Raw genomic sequence first — 16,523 nt, forward strand, 5'->3', positions numbered from 1 at the left:
TACGGTCATATCTTCTTTATTGATTTCTTAAACAGTAAAACAGTAATTTAATTGTAATTCTGAGATATAAGCACGCAGGACACTCTACCTTTTAATCAAAAATACGATCGAGATTCATAGCTAAGATTCTTACATCACCTCACAAGCCCTGACCACCACATCACAAATTATTCAGAATTTCAATTTTCCTTCACCAGATTGAAATATGTACAGTGTTCGATAAGGACGAACAGTATTCCTTTTCTCGTGTGTAAATTAACAACTGAACATAAACGATGCCAACATTTCTCTCAAGTTCGTCAGCTCATTACATCGCACAGAGTTCTCTAAAGTGTAACATCCTACTCTAAATGAGCTCTAAGGAAATCATTGTAAGAAATCCTTCCTGTCATGTTCTTATCGTAAAACGAAAACAGGTGGAAAAACTCCTCTTCATTTAAGTCGACCTTGAATTTTCTCATCATCTGTCTGAACTCGACAAGTGAGCAAGTTCCGTTTCCACTTTTGTCAAGACCCTGCGGAGGATAGAAGAATTATTACTACTTCCAGCAACACCACCAGAAATTAGGATTTCCATCAGAGTTACCCGTCAGAATCAAGTGAGAAGAAAACAACAACTGTTTTACTGATAGTTCTCCCTCCAAACACTGCACGGACCAATGCAACCCTCTTATTTCACAACCCATTCGCTTAAAGACAACTCCTCTTTTAAATCTTACGGAATGTATGCATGGCCGGCGAAGGCTGTTACAAAATAGACATTAAAGGCAACTCGGCAATGTGCTAGTGGAAAATAAATGATCACCTAAAATCTTAGTTTTTAGAGAACCGAAACACCCTGGCGACTGGGAAAGAGTCTACAGGTGCAATCACGTTCGCTTGTTTAATTCCATTTCATTACATTATGACGACAAAATATCGAGGACTTGTGATGTAATATGCCTTACCCTGAATGCTCTCCTCATCTCCTTCCATTCACGCCTTATTGGTGCTCGAATAGTGGCCATTAGTTCGATTAACCGGTCACTCCTGTATCCTGGACTTGTCTAAAAGAAAGGGACGATAAAATCATGCCTTGATTTAATGAATTTATGCCAACATCATGATTTAAACTGTTTAACCTGACAATCAAAACTCTATCCACGAGAGAGTGTATACCATTCACATAAAACTACTTTCGACCAAGCTTTTCACTATGGAGCGAAATCGTATCAGAGATGACGCAAATTGACATTGATAACTTGTATGAAGTCGTCGAGACTTCTTTTTTTAACATGAGACATTTGGCCTCTTTTTCAAGACGAGGCCTGGTGCCCAACCGTTCGTATGAAAATGAGTTTTCGGAAATGGGCAATTAAGAGCGGTTGTTATTCTAAATTACTTATCCAAACCCTCCGTTATTAGAATTGCACTGAAACAAGGTGAAGACGCCTAGTAAGAAAATTGTATATTAATGACGCTTTGCCTTTTTTGTCACTATCTTCTGAATTTGAGAGTTTTCTTCAACGCAAAGGTAAGCTACTTACCGGCATTCTGCTTGGCTGCAATTTGGGTCTAGTAAGAGAGTTTCCCTCCTGAGATTTCAAATTTAATACAAAATGCCGCATGAAATCTTTGTACACAATTCTGAAAGTAAATGAGAATAACAGAGATGAGACAAAACCCAATACTCGAACAAGCAATTCCCACACTCGAAATGTTTCTGAACCAACATGAAAAAAATAAAGGACCGTAATTTAAATTGGCTGAAATGTATATACTTAAAAATACTGAAATATATCTTACCCTCCTTTTTCTTCACTGCTGTGTTTTCTCCACAAAGACAATAACTCGGTTGGGCTTAGATGAATGTCGTGTTTCAAAAGGACATCTGAAACAAGAATTATCAATTTTACAAAAAACATTACTAGCGCGTGCTTGGTTTGGAATGGTATCAATTTGGGGATGGAACAAAAAGTGAGGAGACAACCATTGCAGTTGCTTAGTCGTCTTGAACGACTTGATGTTTTGATTTCTTTAACCCATCCACTCCCGAGATCTCATTACCAATTCTCCTTACTGTCTGCAATACAGTTCTTGTGATGCTAGTGCGGAGAAATTGGTATTGGATCAACTGATAATTCCTTAATTGATATTTTCTTTATTCTCATCATTTGCCTGCTTGATATTGTAGCGATGTATTAGAAATTCTGTCCTGGTCACTCTTGAGAGTAAAAGGGTTAAGAATGGATCGTTTCCTATGCCAAACAGACTGAAGGTAATTGTTCGATTTTACAGAACAAATTATGGTGACATAAAAAATAAATGCGTTCTTCGTGCAGTGTGATCGACTGGGGTGGCACCAACCTTTAAGTTGTTCAAAATCCACCGTTCCCTTGTTGCCACTGTCGATGTTCCTGAAGGATTTCTGAATCTGCTGCCACCGACGACAGATCTGATGAGAAAAAAATCTCAGTATTGTACTTTTGGTAACACGTCAAGATTCGGAAAAAGCTCCTTAACATATTTTCTTAGACGAACAATGATACTCACCGCGTCTTTTATATTCCTCTCTACGTCACTTGCTGAGAGGGGCGGGGTCAAAGATTCAGGTGAGGGGATCCTAACAGGCGTATGGACTGGAGACATTGCGGGCTCATATGATGCCTAAAACAGACACAATTACATTGTTCTTAAATCATGAATGAGTTTAATTTCTTTCTCTGCTTTTCAAGGCCTAAGATAAAAGAAGAGTTAAAAGAGCTTAGACGACGAAGGATTTATCCTAGCTACTCTAAAATTTGCAACACAGCAGAAACAATGCGACCCAGTTGGAAAAAGAAATTTCTTGGACTCAGAAAATGTGTATTTTCCTACCCTTCTATCGCGTGAATGAGGTGGTGTTGCAGACGCTGCTCGTGTTATTTCAGGTCTTGTAGAGAATATCTTCAAGAACTCCCTATAATCTACAGCACCATCGGAGTTTTTCGGAAGCTTCATCCAAATGTGGTTAAACTGATCACTTGTCATACGGAAGGCATGTTGATTGAGTATCTCATGAAGAGCACTGGCGCTAACTGTCCCACTGTGGTGAATGTCTTCGTCTGTGAGGGCCTTATCAATTCAAAAGAAAATCGTTACGTGATCATCCATTAAATGGTTAAGAATATATGAAAGTCATATATTTGAACTGCGGATAAAGACGTGAACGAAAGTGATCCTCGCAGTAATTTGCACTACTTAGGCAGTAGTGAAAATAAGGCCTGAAAAAAAAAATTCAGGCCTGTACGGGATTTTTTTTTCACTACTGCCTAAGTAGTGCAAATTACTGCGAGGATCACTTTCATTCACGTCTTTATCCGCAGTTCAAATATATGACTTTCATATATTCTTAACCATTTATTCAATCACTTCACGGGTTTATTTAGAACCAACTTCATGACCAGCTCCCAGTTGGCTTGTTAGCTCAGTTGGTAGAGCGCTGCACCGGTATCGCAGAGGTCATGGGTTCAAATCCCGTACAGGCCTGAATTTTTTTCAGGCCTTATTTTCACTACTGCCTAAGTAGTGCAAATTACTGCGAGGATCACTTTCATTCATGATCATCCATTGTTTAACGTTGAAAAGCTCTTTGTAAATTGTACACAGACTTAAGAACCGTGCATCTGGACACAAAGAAATAGCTAAGGTTAAACAAACACATTCTGACAGTTTGAAAATAAAACAACAAGAAAAAGTTTATTAAAAAAAAAAAAGTACCACAAGTCTTTTAAACAAAATATGACAAAACATCCAAGTGAAACGACCAAACAAGACCAACAACCAAGAATAAGCATCAACATCTCTTGGTTTTAAAAGCCGGTAAAACGTCGCCAAGTAATGCATGGCTTTAATTCGCGACGTTACTTTAATAACTTGGTAGGTTACTTGAAATTACTCTTCTTCAGAGAATGACAACTGTAGAATGACAATTGTCACGGGAGATAAACAAAAAACACTTTACCTTTGCAAGACTGTAGAATCGCGCCACTACAACTTCTCGAACTCTCTTCTCTACGTCGGCATCAGTCATAACACGCGACCGCTTGGTGAAGTTATCGGCCGTTCTTTGGCGTTTTTCAGAAGAGGGATACAAATTCTCCAGCCACTTGCGAGTTGCCTAAGAAATAAACAAACGTCTTGCCATTAAATGATCTTTCTGATAGCGCGCTTAAACCGCAGATACGTAAGATTAAGATGCTCGAAACCGTATTTTTAAATCTTTTAAATAGGTCGCCAAGAATTTAAATGTTTAGTGAAGTATTTTACCTTAACTTTGTGCACGTAACGGGAACAAGAACGCTTAGAACGTTTTTTCCCCCTTTTTTTTAAAAGCAAAATGACTCTTCAAACTTCATGCAATGGACCCACAAACACAAGGCATGGGAATTATGATTGTATCGGCGTAGAAGAAGCGACAATCATCGGTACCACTTTTGGCACAAGCAGTAAAGTAGGGGTGAAGAAAAGATCGACAGCGCATTTTATAGATGTTGTGAAAGCGCGTTTGTTATCAAGATCTCCTCGTTATTACGCAAAACCTCATGTGGTACGAATAAACTGAGTCCTTTCATATCATTAGCTTTTTTCTTTTTCTTTTAGAACCTCGATATTTATCCAACCACTCAGAACTACCGAGTGTCCAAAATAGATTGTGGTCTGATTCACCGCTTCTCACTGTAAGTTGCAGTCATCATTTCATAATTCTATAGCTGAAAACAATCGCAGTTGTTCTCACCTCGGCGTCTGATTTCTGAAAGCTCTTCAGGAAATCATCGTATGATATCAAGTCTCCTTCTCCAAAGTTTCCCTTCTTCATGAGTGCCTGCGAAGTTGACAGCGGATTTATGACACAATCCTTCTTAAGCAAATAGTTTTGAACTAAAGTAAACATGACAGCTTCTTGAATACAACGAGAATAAAGAAATCTCTTGAGCTGTTGAGCAGGTTTCAGCTGTAGATTCAACAAACTAAAGTGATCTACATTAAACTACCCCGAACATGGAAATTCGAGCGGTTCACCTGAGTTAAAATTCATCTGTCATGCAAGTATCTTAAAAATTTCCCACAATTTGACCCAAAAGTAAATTGCTTTCAAAATAAGAACCAGTAATTCTGGGATTGCACCCGCGAAAATTTCTGCTACAGGAGAATTAAACTCAAACGTTAAGTAATAGATTCACAACAGAATTATTTTTTTTTACCTGAAATTGTTTATCAGACATCACAAAACAGAACGCATTGACTATTTGATGCAAGTCTTCCTTAGAAACCAGTCCCACTCCTTCTCGATCAAACGCGGCGAAGGCCTAAAGATCAAAGCATAGAATGAATACGAAAAACAGTCAACATTTGAAAGTGACAGAAGTGAACTTCACAAGGTGGGGGGAAGGATGGGACTTACTCTTTCGATAGTTTCAGGATTTTCGCCGATTTTGTTCCTAAGTCTGTTAATGGCGGCTTCAGGTGAAAGTGAATCGTGTCTCTCAAACAGCACCGGCGTGAAAACTTTGCCAGGTGTATCCAAGGTAACGCGCCCATACCCAGTAAGCCTCTGGTCTTGAAACGCGCCCAGGAACTTCTCGTAAGAAAGCTTGTTCTTCCCGGATAGACCACACCTGACAAAAGAAAAATCATGAGGCTCCTAAGCTCAGGATGTTTGTAAGCCAAAGAGGAAGGGTCAGGTGGACACTTTTAATCCCAAAATCTCAAAGCACGTTCGTCGAAATGATGAATGTAATTTTCTCCAATGGCTGTAACGGAAGTTAATGTCATTCCTAACATCATTCACAGGTTGTTGATTTCATCAATTTCAAAATTGTTCGACTTGACGATGTAATCACATTGTAAAAATCAAGACCGCCACTGGCTTTCAATGTTTGTGTGTGGAAAGTAAATTTTTGGTGGTTCGTGTGGTGGAAATCGGTATTGGTCAACAACAGAACTACGCTGATAAAAATAACACAAGTTTCACGTTTCTGTTCCGACAACACAGTCGTCGAACGAAGCTATCAAGAGAAAAACCTTAACAAAGCGTAAAAACAAAAAGGAGAAAAGCTGTACATAGTTTGTCGACAAAAATCGGAACGAGGGAAAATAAAAGCAACAATAAAAATAAACAAACAAAAGAAAATTACACACACGTCGCACCACGAAACTCTACTATCAATCCCTTAACTCCCACAGATGATTAAACAGGTAATGAGAATATTCAAACTTATCAGGTAGGAAATGTTATCTTTATCTAACACCAAATTCTCGTAACTAATTAGCAAGGAAACGTGTAGCAGCCAGGGGGGAGAATGTAGATCTTGGGAATTAAAGGGTTAATACAAACCTGTCGAGTAGAATATTGAGTTGAACATCATCCAGGAAGTAGTGAAAGTCAAACAGAACTTTCTGCAGTTCGTTCCTCGATATGTAACCATCTTTGTTTTTGTCAACTGTCTCGAATGCTTTCCTCAAACTTTCGTAGCCGTCACGAAAACGATCCCTGAAACAAAGACAATGAGTTTATATAAATAAATAGATTAAGCAGCGGTACATACATGGGAGGCTTCTTCGCCCAATAGTACCGAGCTGAATTGATGGAGAACAGAAAAGTTATGGACATGGAGGGAAACCCTCGGAGTAATAATAGAAAATAAAAACAAGCCAAACCCACAGGTTGAGACTCTTAGGTACTGGAAACGGACTCAGGCCACAGTGTTTGTGAGGGGAAGAGGGGTGAGGTGAGCACTTTGCTCACGATATGGATTCTCCTTTCCTCATCATCAATACTTGCGACTCTTAGGAACACAAAATTAGTAACAATAATTAATCGATGGAATCAAATTCACCTCAGCTGTTGTTCAACTTCAATTGCGGATAAGAACGAAGCAGCCTGAGCTTGATTGAGTGTGGCAGCCATGTGCATGTCCTAACAAAGCAAGATAGATAACATTACGTAATGACTAAATGGGGAGACAATACTCGAGGTATCCAAAAATTGAATACCTTACGCCCCACCCTATAACAAAATATGGCAAGTAACACTCCTCCAACGAGACTGCTTAGAAGTCACATTTACAACAGTAGCGTTTCCTCAGGAGGTACACTTCACTGATACTCCTTAGTGCATACAAACACTTCATCACCGTGTACAATAAGGATATCAAAGTACTCTCGCGTAACTGACTTTATCTCCACTGTAATCTACAAACTATGTTACAATAGTATTTATAAGGACTAGCACCTGTTGTTTCCTGTACATACTCTCCATAACCTGTTGGCTCTGTTCAGTTATCTGAGTGCTTGGTCCGTGCACATCACCTGGCGCCATCTCCCCTCCTAACTTGGCTAGGAATTCATGATGATCCACATAGCCATTTCTATCAGTGTCATACCTGACAAGGGTTACGCACGTTGTGAGATACGAGCAATAAATTGAAGACTGGTTTTCTAGAATATAAAAGGATATTTCGAGAAGTTTTCGACTTACTTTTCCCACAATTTCTTGAATTCTTCTTTGCTGACCGGGATCTGAAAGTGATAGAGCACTTTCCTAAGCTCCTTCTTAGTAACTATTCCGTTTCCATCGCGGTCGAAAGCCAAGAAAGCTTTTGACAAGTCTGCATTCTGCTCCCAGGCTTTCCTTCTGATGATGACATCCGCTTGCTCGGCGCTCAAGTAATTTAGATCCTGTGTTTCATTGAAGCTGAAAAAAAAAGCCACATTGTGATAAACAAAATTACATGTACTTCATTGTTGGCAAGAACCACATAGACGATTCAATTACAAACGAGGACGTAAAAAGCTTTAAAAGATCCTACAACAGTCGCCTAACTGACGTAATATTAAATTTTGAAACTAGAATAAAGCCTCGGAGCGAAGGCTTTTTCACTTTTCACTGATTATAATATTGACGATAACTTTGCGTTTATATTGAGCACTTTTCTTTTATGTTAACTTCTTTGGTTACTTTCATTATTCCGATTTTAAAAACTTTCATATTTAATAACACAGCTACATAGGCTTGTTAGCTGACACTGCTTCAGTTACCGTCTAGAAATAAAAGCGTTTGATTGGCTGATTGGGTTCTTTGCCTGAAAACATGATGAATGGGCGAGACCATGACAAGGTGATTTTGATTGTTGACTGTTGTTGGGCTAGGGGAGGGGTAGGTGCGCCGTTCCTCAGATACTGACATTGATCCGGTGATTTCATAGCGAAGTATGACTAATTTTTCGTAATCTAAATATCCAAGAAGTCAGCTTCTGTTACCTGTGGTTAGAGTACAGCCATGGATGTCCCTCTTCAACAGTCTCAACATGCTCGAACCGTTTCAAGAATTCTCTGTAATTCAATTTAGCTCCTTTCTGTATTCCGAGATTTGACATGAGCTTGTCGAACTCCTCGTCTGATAACAGGAACATGAAAGAGTCCAGAATGCGCCTGAATTCCGGTCTGGTAATCAGCCCATTCCGGTCATAATCTATCTTCTGAAACGCCGCACGTAGGTCCTGTTAGAGAAAAGGAAAATATAGAGTATAGTTTTATGTAGAGGCTGTGGGGCAGAAAGTTGTTTCAAGTCGCAAAGAGCCGTTTCGGGCTTTTGTAGGTCCCAAAAGCCGCTGGTACTAAGGGGAAAATGTTGTGCGCAAGCCGTTGACTAGGAATCTTTGATCTCTGGATTATCACTCCTTTGTTTCCAGAGGAAGTTTTTTGCTTCAGTTGTTCTACAGACTATGTGGAAAATTGTGCTTCACAATAAGGTTATAGCAAAGGTGACAGCCTAATATCTTCTTGAAGGGACTGAAAGGCTGATGCTAAGACCTCAGTTGTCCAGGCGTGGATCAACGATCTACACATGTTTTATTGATTCAATCCTAATTTGTAGAGGGAACACCGTAGCACATGATGCAAAAAGCATTTGTAGGGTGGGTTTTACTGTCCTTGCTTTACAGCTTATGTTTTAAAACTTACGACTTCCGTCATGACTTTACATCGCAAACATGAATTCCACAGGGAAAAATAATTTCAGCAGAATGTTTCACCTTCTTATTAACCCCACAACATCTCTTCTACAGGTTCAGTATCAACTTTTTAAACAAGTTGACTCTCGCCTAACGTGAGCATTTACACAAAATGGGAAACTTAGCATAATCATCTCTTTGTCTGCTATGTTTTCTTTTTTTCAAAATGAATAATCCATGCGATAATTCAACCCTATATATCACAATTTGTAACCTGGAAGCTCTCCCGCAATTTGCTTCTCAGTTTCGCCTCCACTACACTTGCTTTCATCGACTCTTCTGGAGGCACCGGGAGGTTGTATCTGACAAAAACAAAATTCCGATAAATTGAGTAACGTGCGTACTTTTAAAAAAAATAGAAACGTGATGACCATTCTGAAAACCTTTACTACCTGTGACTTGGGTATTCGGGTGCTTTTTCTCCGACACCAAAGGACCGTCGATCTTGAAAATGGTCCAGAAATTCCATATATGTAATCTTTCCTTTGTGAAATCCCAATCTGAAAAGCAATCATGAAGTTTCGATATAGAGCGCTTTTCGATTGAGTGTCTTAGGACCATAGTCATTACAAAGGCCAATCAGAAGAAAGGGAAATATCTTACACAGCCGATACGAACTCCACGTAAGAATAAGCAAACTGCTCGATGCGCAGGAAAACGCGGGTGACCAAATCGTGATTGGTTTTAGTTTTGCATCTGATTGATTACGAAAGTGGCGCGAGTTTTCTGGACCAATCACAGAGCGAGTTAAGCAAATACAACTACTATTCCAATCTACTTGCAGCTGGCCTTAATCACACAGATACTTGTAATTTCAACTTGACAAGGTTTCCCGAGCAATTGGCACAATTTTCAACTAGTAAGTAAAGACCGCTTCTCAAGTGAGTGAAGGAAAAGCACTAAAAAAAAAACCAAAGGAATTAGAAGGACCGATCGAAACAGCAGTATTTGGGATCGAGCCAATGAGAACCAGAGGTAAGCGTAAGCAAAATAGCTTGTAAAAAGGGGAAATGCAAGTGACTCAGTCACGATTCGTTTTTGGATCTGTTAAGAGGATGGTGTAAGTCATTTAGTACAAAGAGCGAAAAGACAAAAATAAATCACTGAAAGTTTGGATAATTTTCAAAATTCATTTGAAAAGTGCTCTTAGTTAATAAATGTTTACATTCTTACCTGGCACTGAGAATGCGAAACTGATCATCTGTCATGTATAAACCCAGACTGTCTAAAATCTGCCAGAAAACAAACAGAACACGTGTGAATCATGTACCAACACTCAAGGTATAGACACGTTGAATACTGAACCTCATGGAAATAAAGACAACCTATAATGGACTTCATGAAGTGCTAAGTTAAAAATATCTCAAATGTTGGCTGTCGTGTACATACCAATCGGAATTCTTTTCTCGAAATTTTTCCATCTCCATCGTTGTCAAATTTGACAAAAGTTTTTCGGAAGTCTGGTGACCTTTGAGAGATGTACTCCTGGGAAGACAATTAATACATGTATGCTGAGTCAGCGGCTTGACAAAGTGGATCAGTGGGTGGAGTCAGGTTCGTTCTAGGCTCGATTACCGGCAGGCATTCGTGAAAATGAACCCGCGCTCTTATCCCCAACCCGCTTCTTGGGGAAGAGCGAAGACCAAACACGAGAGAGCGGCGGAAATCGAGCCTAGGTTCGTTCAAGCTCAATTAGAAATTACTATCTATATGTCTAAATTTGGTTCAAGAATTTCCAGGTTGTAGAATCTGTGACAGTGAACACGGCTTTTACCTCTAAGTCTCCGTTAAAAGCAAAGTGATCATAGCTGCCGCTCAAAACTACGCTGACTATACCCAGGAACCAATGAAAATTCTTAGTCAACATATGCTACCGTCCTAACGCGGAAAAAATTCGAGTGACTAAGTCTCGATTGCCTCTGAGTGGCTGAGAGGATGGGGCAAGTTTTACACCAAAAACAAAACCTTTTGAGGTCAAACCGAAGCAACACCTGATAAATTGCGACTGTAAATTGGAAATTGGTCTTTCGTCATTTAGTTACTGTTGGAAATAATACTTAGATATTTTGGTTGTACCTTAAGGATCTCCATGCATTCATTAGCAGTTTTCTGGCCTGTGAGGTTCAGGGCTCTCTCTTCCGCAAGTTCCAGTCTGTAAATATAATAATAAATTGGGTGAAACATACCAGAACAGAACATCACGGTAACCACGTTTCGAACATTACCAACGATATAAAATGCTAATTTTACTTCACACCGACGGCCATAGATGGCCCTTCGAAAGAGTGTCGTAAGACCAAAACCAAAGTAATCCCAACAGCCAATCAGAGGAAAGGAAAAAAATCCTAAGAGCCAATAAGAACTCCAAGTAAAAACAAGCAAACTCACTAAAGCGCGGGAAAACGCAATTGACCGAGTTGTGATGGTTTTGGTTTTGCATCTGTTTGCTTGAAAGAACGACATGAGTTTTTTTGGACCAATCACAGCGCGATGCAAAAATTTCTTTAATTCGTTAGTATTATTCCACTCCTAAAGGGCGTATAATATCTTTATCAGGAGAAGTTCCTTACCTTGTAGACTGGTCTTGTTTCATAAACTGAGCCTTCGCTTCACTTTCATCATGAATTCTAGTGCTTAAACCGTTGATGTCCCCGCCAACAATGTCCACACCCTGAAGTGATATATTCGAGTGGATTTTGATTGTAAGAATAAGATGGAGCCATACAACTTTTGAAAACGAAAGAAAATTTTATTAGTCTGTAATGAAAGAGTACTTACAAGTTTAGCAAGAAATTCTTGAAAATCAACAGTTCCATTTGAATCTTCATCTACCCGACTCCACATCCTAAAATAATTGAAGAATGTCAGTAAGAGTGCGTTACATTTAATTTTGATTACACAATTCCAAACTTTATTTCATACTTAATGTGACAATCTGGCAAAATTAATCAATGACGACACTTTGTGATGCTTACTTCAACTAACCGATAGGGGAGAAACGCAAAACGTAAAAGTGTTTCTTTGGTTAACGCGTTTGTTTATGTTTTTTGTTTTCTTTCTTGATCTTTTGACGCTTGGTTAAAAAGTCTTCCTTATGTGCGATTTTTGTTAGTTAACGAGAGTTGTTGGATACCTATCTCTAGAGCAAAAGCGTTGTTTCGAAAGTGCCGCCACCCTTTCTGGGCATGCGCAACGAAACAAACATCGACCTTCGACCTATCAATCGACTCTGGAAAAATCGGACGCATTCACACAAGATGCAGCATTCTACCGGAATACATCTCAACATATCATCTCAAACGATCTGCACTTAAATCAGTGCTGTTTTAATAAAGTTACAATCATCCGAACTTTACATAAAATGGTGCCTTACAGTTCAAAATGATCATCAGAGACAGGAAGGCAGTATTTTTCCAGCAGTAGCCTCAGTTCATCGCGTGATATGGATCCATCTCTGTCTCCGTCAACACCAAGGTATGCTGAGGCAATTGCTTTCCAGTTATCTGTAATCTTTGCGCGCAAGATGTCTTCCACCTGACAAAACCATTCGGGTTTTGATTCAACAGACTACATCAGTACTTGCATGTAATTTGTAACTTACTTAGGTTTATACGTAAAAAAAAAACCCAGCCTGTACTTAATTAATAATTATAAACTTGTCTTACACCTTCTTCCAAATTGTCTTATCCAAATGAGCGGTAGATCACAGTCTCTTTCAGTTTCCCAACTCCGCAAGGTATAAATCCAAGCGGAATGTTTGAAGAACACGAGAAATTTGGGGCTGTCCTGGTGTACCGGTACACGAGGGAATTCCTTTTGTTTTCATAACCATACATGGAGTTATGACGCAGTTCGTTAATGTTTTCTTCTTTTGTGTGCCGGTACACGAGGACACAACCAGAAATTTTAAAGTGTGGTTTATTGCTTGGGTAAATGACGTCACGTTTTTGAATTTGCTCTAGATTTATCAACACAAAAGACGATAGTGTTGTAACCAATCATTTCTTCGCACACTATCCCAGTTAATTCAGATGGGAAAGTGAAGAATGATAGAAACTGGACAACAACTATAGTTTCATATATTACACTAAACACCAACTTACAGTGGACCAAGCCATGACAGCTGGAGGGGAGACACTTTTTGGTGAATGATCTGACATCAGCCAAGGGTGTGCACCCTAAAAGGAACAGTTACAAACATGTTGAAATACACTGTATGAAAAAGATCTAAACTTGAGCCACATGGCCAGTACATCTGGAGCTCATCCTGGTCTTTGTAACAAGAAGTTAAGATGAGTGTACTGCTACTCTATGGTGTGGGTTACCTGTCGACTGCAAGGTTATCCCCTTCCCCTAGCATTTTATCAGGTTTCCCCACAGTTTGCCAGGACCCATTTAGACCCCAATATGGAGGAATGTAGAGTGTCTTTCTTAGTAACACAACACTATGACCCAACCAGGTTTTGGAATGAGACTTTGTGACTTAAAGCTAAAACCTTTGGGACATCAGGTCTCTTGTTTTTCTTTCAAGCTTGCCTCAATTTTGCAGAGTGGCTATTTGGTAAATCTGTAAAACATATTAGAATCATAACTCAAATGATTCAGACAGTCACTACTATGAAACCACTTTTCCAAAACAGCAAGGAATCACACAGTAGTTAATTTTTTCTATATGTATCCAGTAGCTTCTGCATTTAAAGATACACCAGCTGCAGTCAACTATCCAGATTTGAAGGGTAAAACAAATTGATTATGTGAAGTCCCTGCTGCTCACCTCTGTTTCTCTTTGTTCAAATCTGTCCAGGAAATCTAGATAGGAAATATAGCCTTTGTTGTAAGGATCAATCTTGGCCATCAACTCGTGGAACTGCTGTTGACTCATACGGAAACAGAAGCTTTCTAGGACACGCCTGAAGTCACGTTTTGTGACACGACCATCTTTATTCTGTAAAGGAAACACATGAAAAGCCAATTAGACTACATTTGTAGATAATTGTATTTGTGCTCTGAGGGACTTTCACAATTGAAAGTTGCAGAGCTCTCTCCCAATATAAAAATTTTCAGGCATGTTTCCTATTGGTGACTACCATCTGTCACTCCTAACAGTATCAACCCTGAATCAAGAATCAAAGTTAAATAAATAAAGGAAAGAAGAAGTGCTTTACTGCTGAGTGAATTCTTGATGGCAACACTGGTGTTATGGGAAAAGTTGGAAAACAGTGTAGAGATTATGCATACTGATGTTAGGGTGAAGTGGGTTAAAAGCATCATGTATTGTACACCTACATCATCAAAAACAAGAAAGGCTTGCTTGATGGACGAGAAACTGTTCATGATCTTTGAATGGAGGAGTTTCCATATGTCATCTGTGGTTGGCATTTGTTCTGCTTCGCGCACTGGATTGTACCTGAAACAGCAAGAAAATTTTCCAGAATACAAAAGTTTAATACACCTGTTGTGATGCCTTTGATTGGCCATCTGCAATATCAAGCAAGTTAACTTCAAACAAGCCACTTAGCAATTAATTGATTAACATACTTATGATTGGGTTTGATAGGAAGAGTCTGTCCATTTCCTTTTGTTACTGGTGACTGGAACTTTTCAAGAAACTGTTCATAAGGTATCTTGTGATTTGCACGAATTCCACACCTAGAAAATAAAACAGAAAAAAGGTAGAAATTTTCTAATCTGGTATATCTGTATTCAGGTTTTCTTTCCATGTGAAATCAATCTTTATATTTTCCTCTTATTATCAATTACCTGTCCATCAGCTCCACAAACAGTTTATCAGACATTGGAAAGGCAAAGTTGAACAGAACTCTTTTAAGTTCATCTAAGGTTACAAAACCATCCCCACGCTTGTCAAATGCCACAAAAGCACGAGTAATATTGCTGTGATTTTCTAACATCTATAAAAGGAATAAAATAGTAGTTTTTTTATTTTTACTCTCCCAACATAGCATTCTAAAGAAAGCACAGATTAATCAGATTCCAAAATTGTCTCACAGTTTTGATTATCAGTTTAAAAGCAGATGTCAAAAAATACCAAACAAAAATTTAAAAAAAAACAAAGCCCAACATAAAATAAACTTAAAAATGTGTCTGTAAATAAATTGGAAAAAAAAAGTTTTGGAATGCTTATCAACATTATTTTTAACATTTTTAAAATATAATATTAGAGGCTGCAATAAGGGAAAAGGCTGCAACCATGTCCACTCACCTTGACACAAAAATCAGCTGTAACCCTGATCAAATGTACATTGTAATGATGCTATTTAATGGAACACACTCTGCTAAAAAATTTTCCAAGATTATTTACCTTCTTTCTGAGTTTATGTTCAAGTTCTACAATGGTGAGAACAGGTCAGGACTTTGCTTCCTCTCTTGGCCTGATTTGGGTCGACTGTTTACTGCGGCAAGTTTCACCAACTGTTGACCCTCAACTTGGCCTGAGACAAAAAGTCACATGCAATGATCAATAAATAAGACCTAAATTATGTGAATTTAAAGATAAATTATGACAAAAATCACTTTGTTTACTATATTGTGTACCCTGTAAGAAAATACGATATCTACAGAAGTACATAATTTAGAGCATATCTGTGACACAAGGCATCTGACTGTACACACTGTTATAACCAAAAGGCCTCCATAAAAAGTAAAAACAAAGAAATCAATCAAAGAAAAGCTACATAAACTTAATAGTACTAGTTTTGATAGTGTTATGAGGTGCAGGCTAATTAACACCAAGGAATGTCAACTTCATCTGCTACTTATGACATACTCTGTGTTCTGTGATGAAGATTAAAAGATGTTTCAGTTGTTCTTCTGATACTTTCAAAAGTGATTTTCCTTCCCTCTAAGGAATAGAAAAATGGCATTTCGCCATTGTAGTGATCTTGCAACAAGACTTGCTGCAAAGGTTCATTCTTCTTAATGCTTGGGAAGGTACATGATCGCCTGTGAGCCTTAGACTTGGAAGGTATACGTTTCAAAGGCATGTAGAATGTAAAGTTGTTTTTTTTAAATTATCACGAGCATAGCCTTGGTTTGGCCTTCTTAGTTGTCCTCCAAGTCTAAAAGGAGTTTCCATAGCCAAATGCATAGTGATCTGACTTTAGAGAAGACTGCTTTACTCAAAATATTTATCACCAAAAATTTGATTCTGTTAAATCTTCATAACAGCTCTAGACTGACTGACTCTTCTCTTTGAAGCACACGCTCAGCCATTACCTCACTTCCTCCTTCCCAGAGGCTCTGGAAACAACTGATGATGAATCACATCAATACGCAAGCAAATGATCTAAAAGCATAAAAAAATTGTTAAATAACTGTTGGTATCACACCATGTCTGGAATTCCAACCGTTTTACACGTTAGACACAGTTGCAAATACAAAACTTAGTCGAGGGGTGTACATCTTGCATATACTTAACCGCTGAACTGTTTTAACCTTTTTCAATCTTAACCATTCCTGTTCCTATTTCATTAG

At 38.6% G+C, this 16,523-nt stretch overlaps 1 protein-coding gene across 1 annotated transcript; it reads right to left on the reverse strand.

Annotated features, from left to right (window-relative positions):
• LOC149050045 (EF-hand calcium-binding domain-containing protein 6-like) lies at positions 1–16,033 on the reverse strand. Its single transcript, XM_089192041.1, is given in 32 exon segments — positions 1–515; positions 948–1,046; positions 1,527–1,626; positions 1,786–1,870; positions 2,347–2,434; positions 2,533–2,646; positions 2,857–3,093; positions 3,983–4,138; positions 4,757–4,843; positions 5,223–5,327; positions 5,423–5,636; positions 6,356–6,511; positions 6,858–6,937; positions 7,253–7,403; positions 7,499–7,714; positions 8,281–8,519; positions 9,247–9,334; positions 9,425–9,532; positions 10,206–10,264; positions 10,422–10,517; positions 11,109–11,184; positions 11,603–11,703; positions 11,811–11,877; positions 12,406–12,566; positions 13,136–13,210; positions 13,807–13,977; positions 14,319–14,439; positions 14,571–14,681; positions 14,793–14,941; positions 15,352–15,396; positions 15,399–15,481; positions 15,817–16,033. Coding segments are annotated over 32 exon segments (4,029 nt in total). The 3' UTR covers positions 1–341.
• Positions 16,034–16,523: the final 490 nt, after the last annotated feature.

Source organism: Pocillopora damicornis, chromosome 2, assembly GCF_964200805.1.
Source record: "Pocillopora damicornis chromosome 2, jaPocDami1.2, whole genome shotgun sequence".
Lineage (NCBI taxonomy): Eukaryota > Metazoa > Cnidaria > Anthozoa > Scleractinia > Pocilloporidae > Pocillopora > Pocillopora damicornis.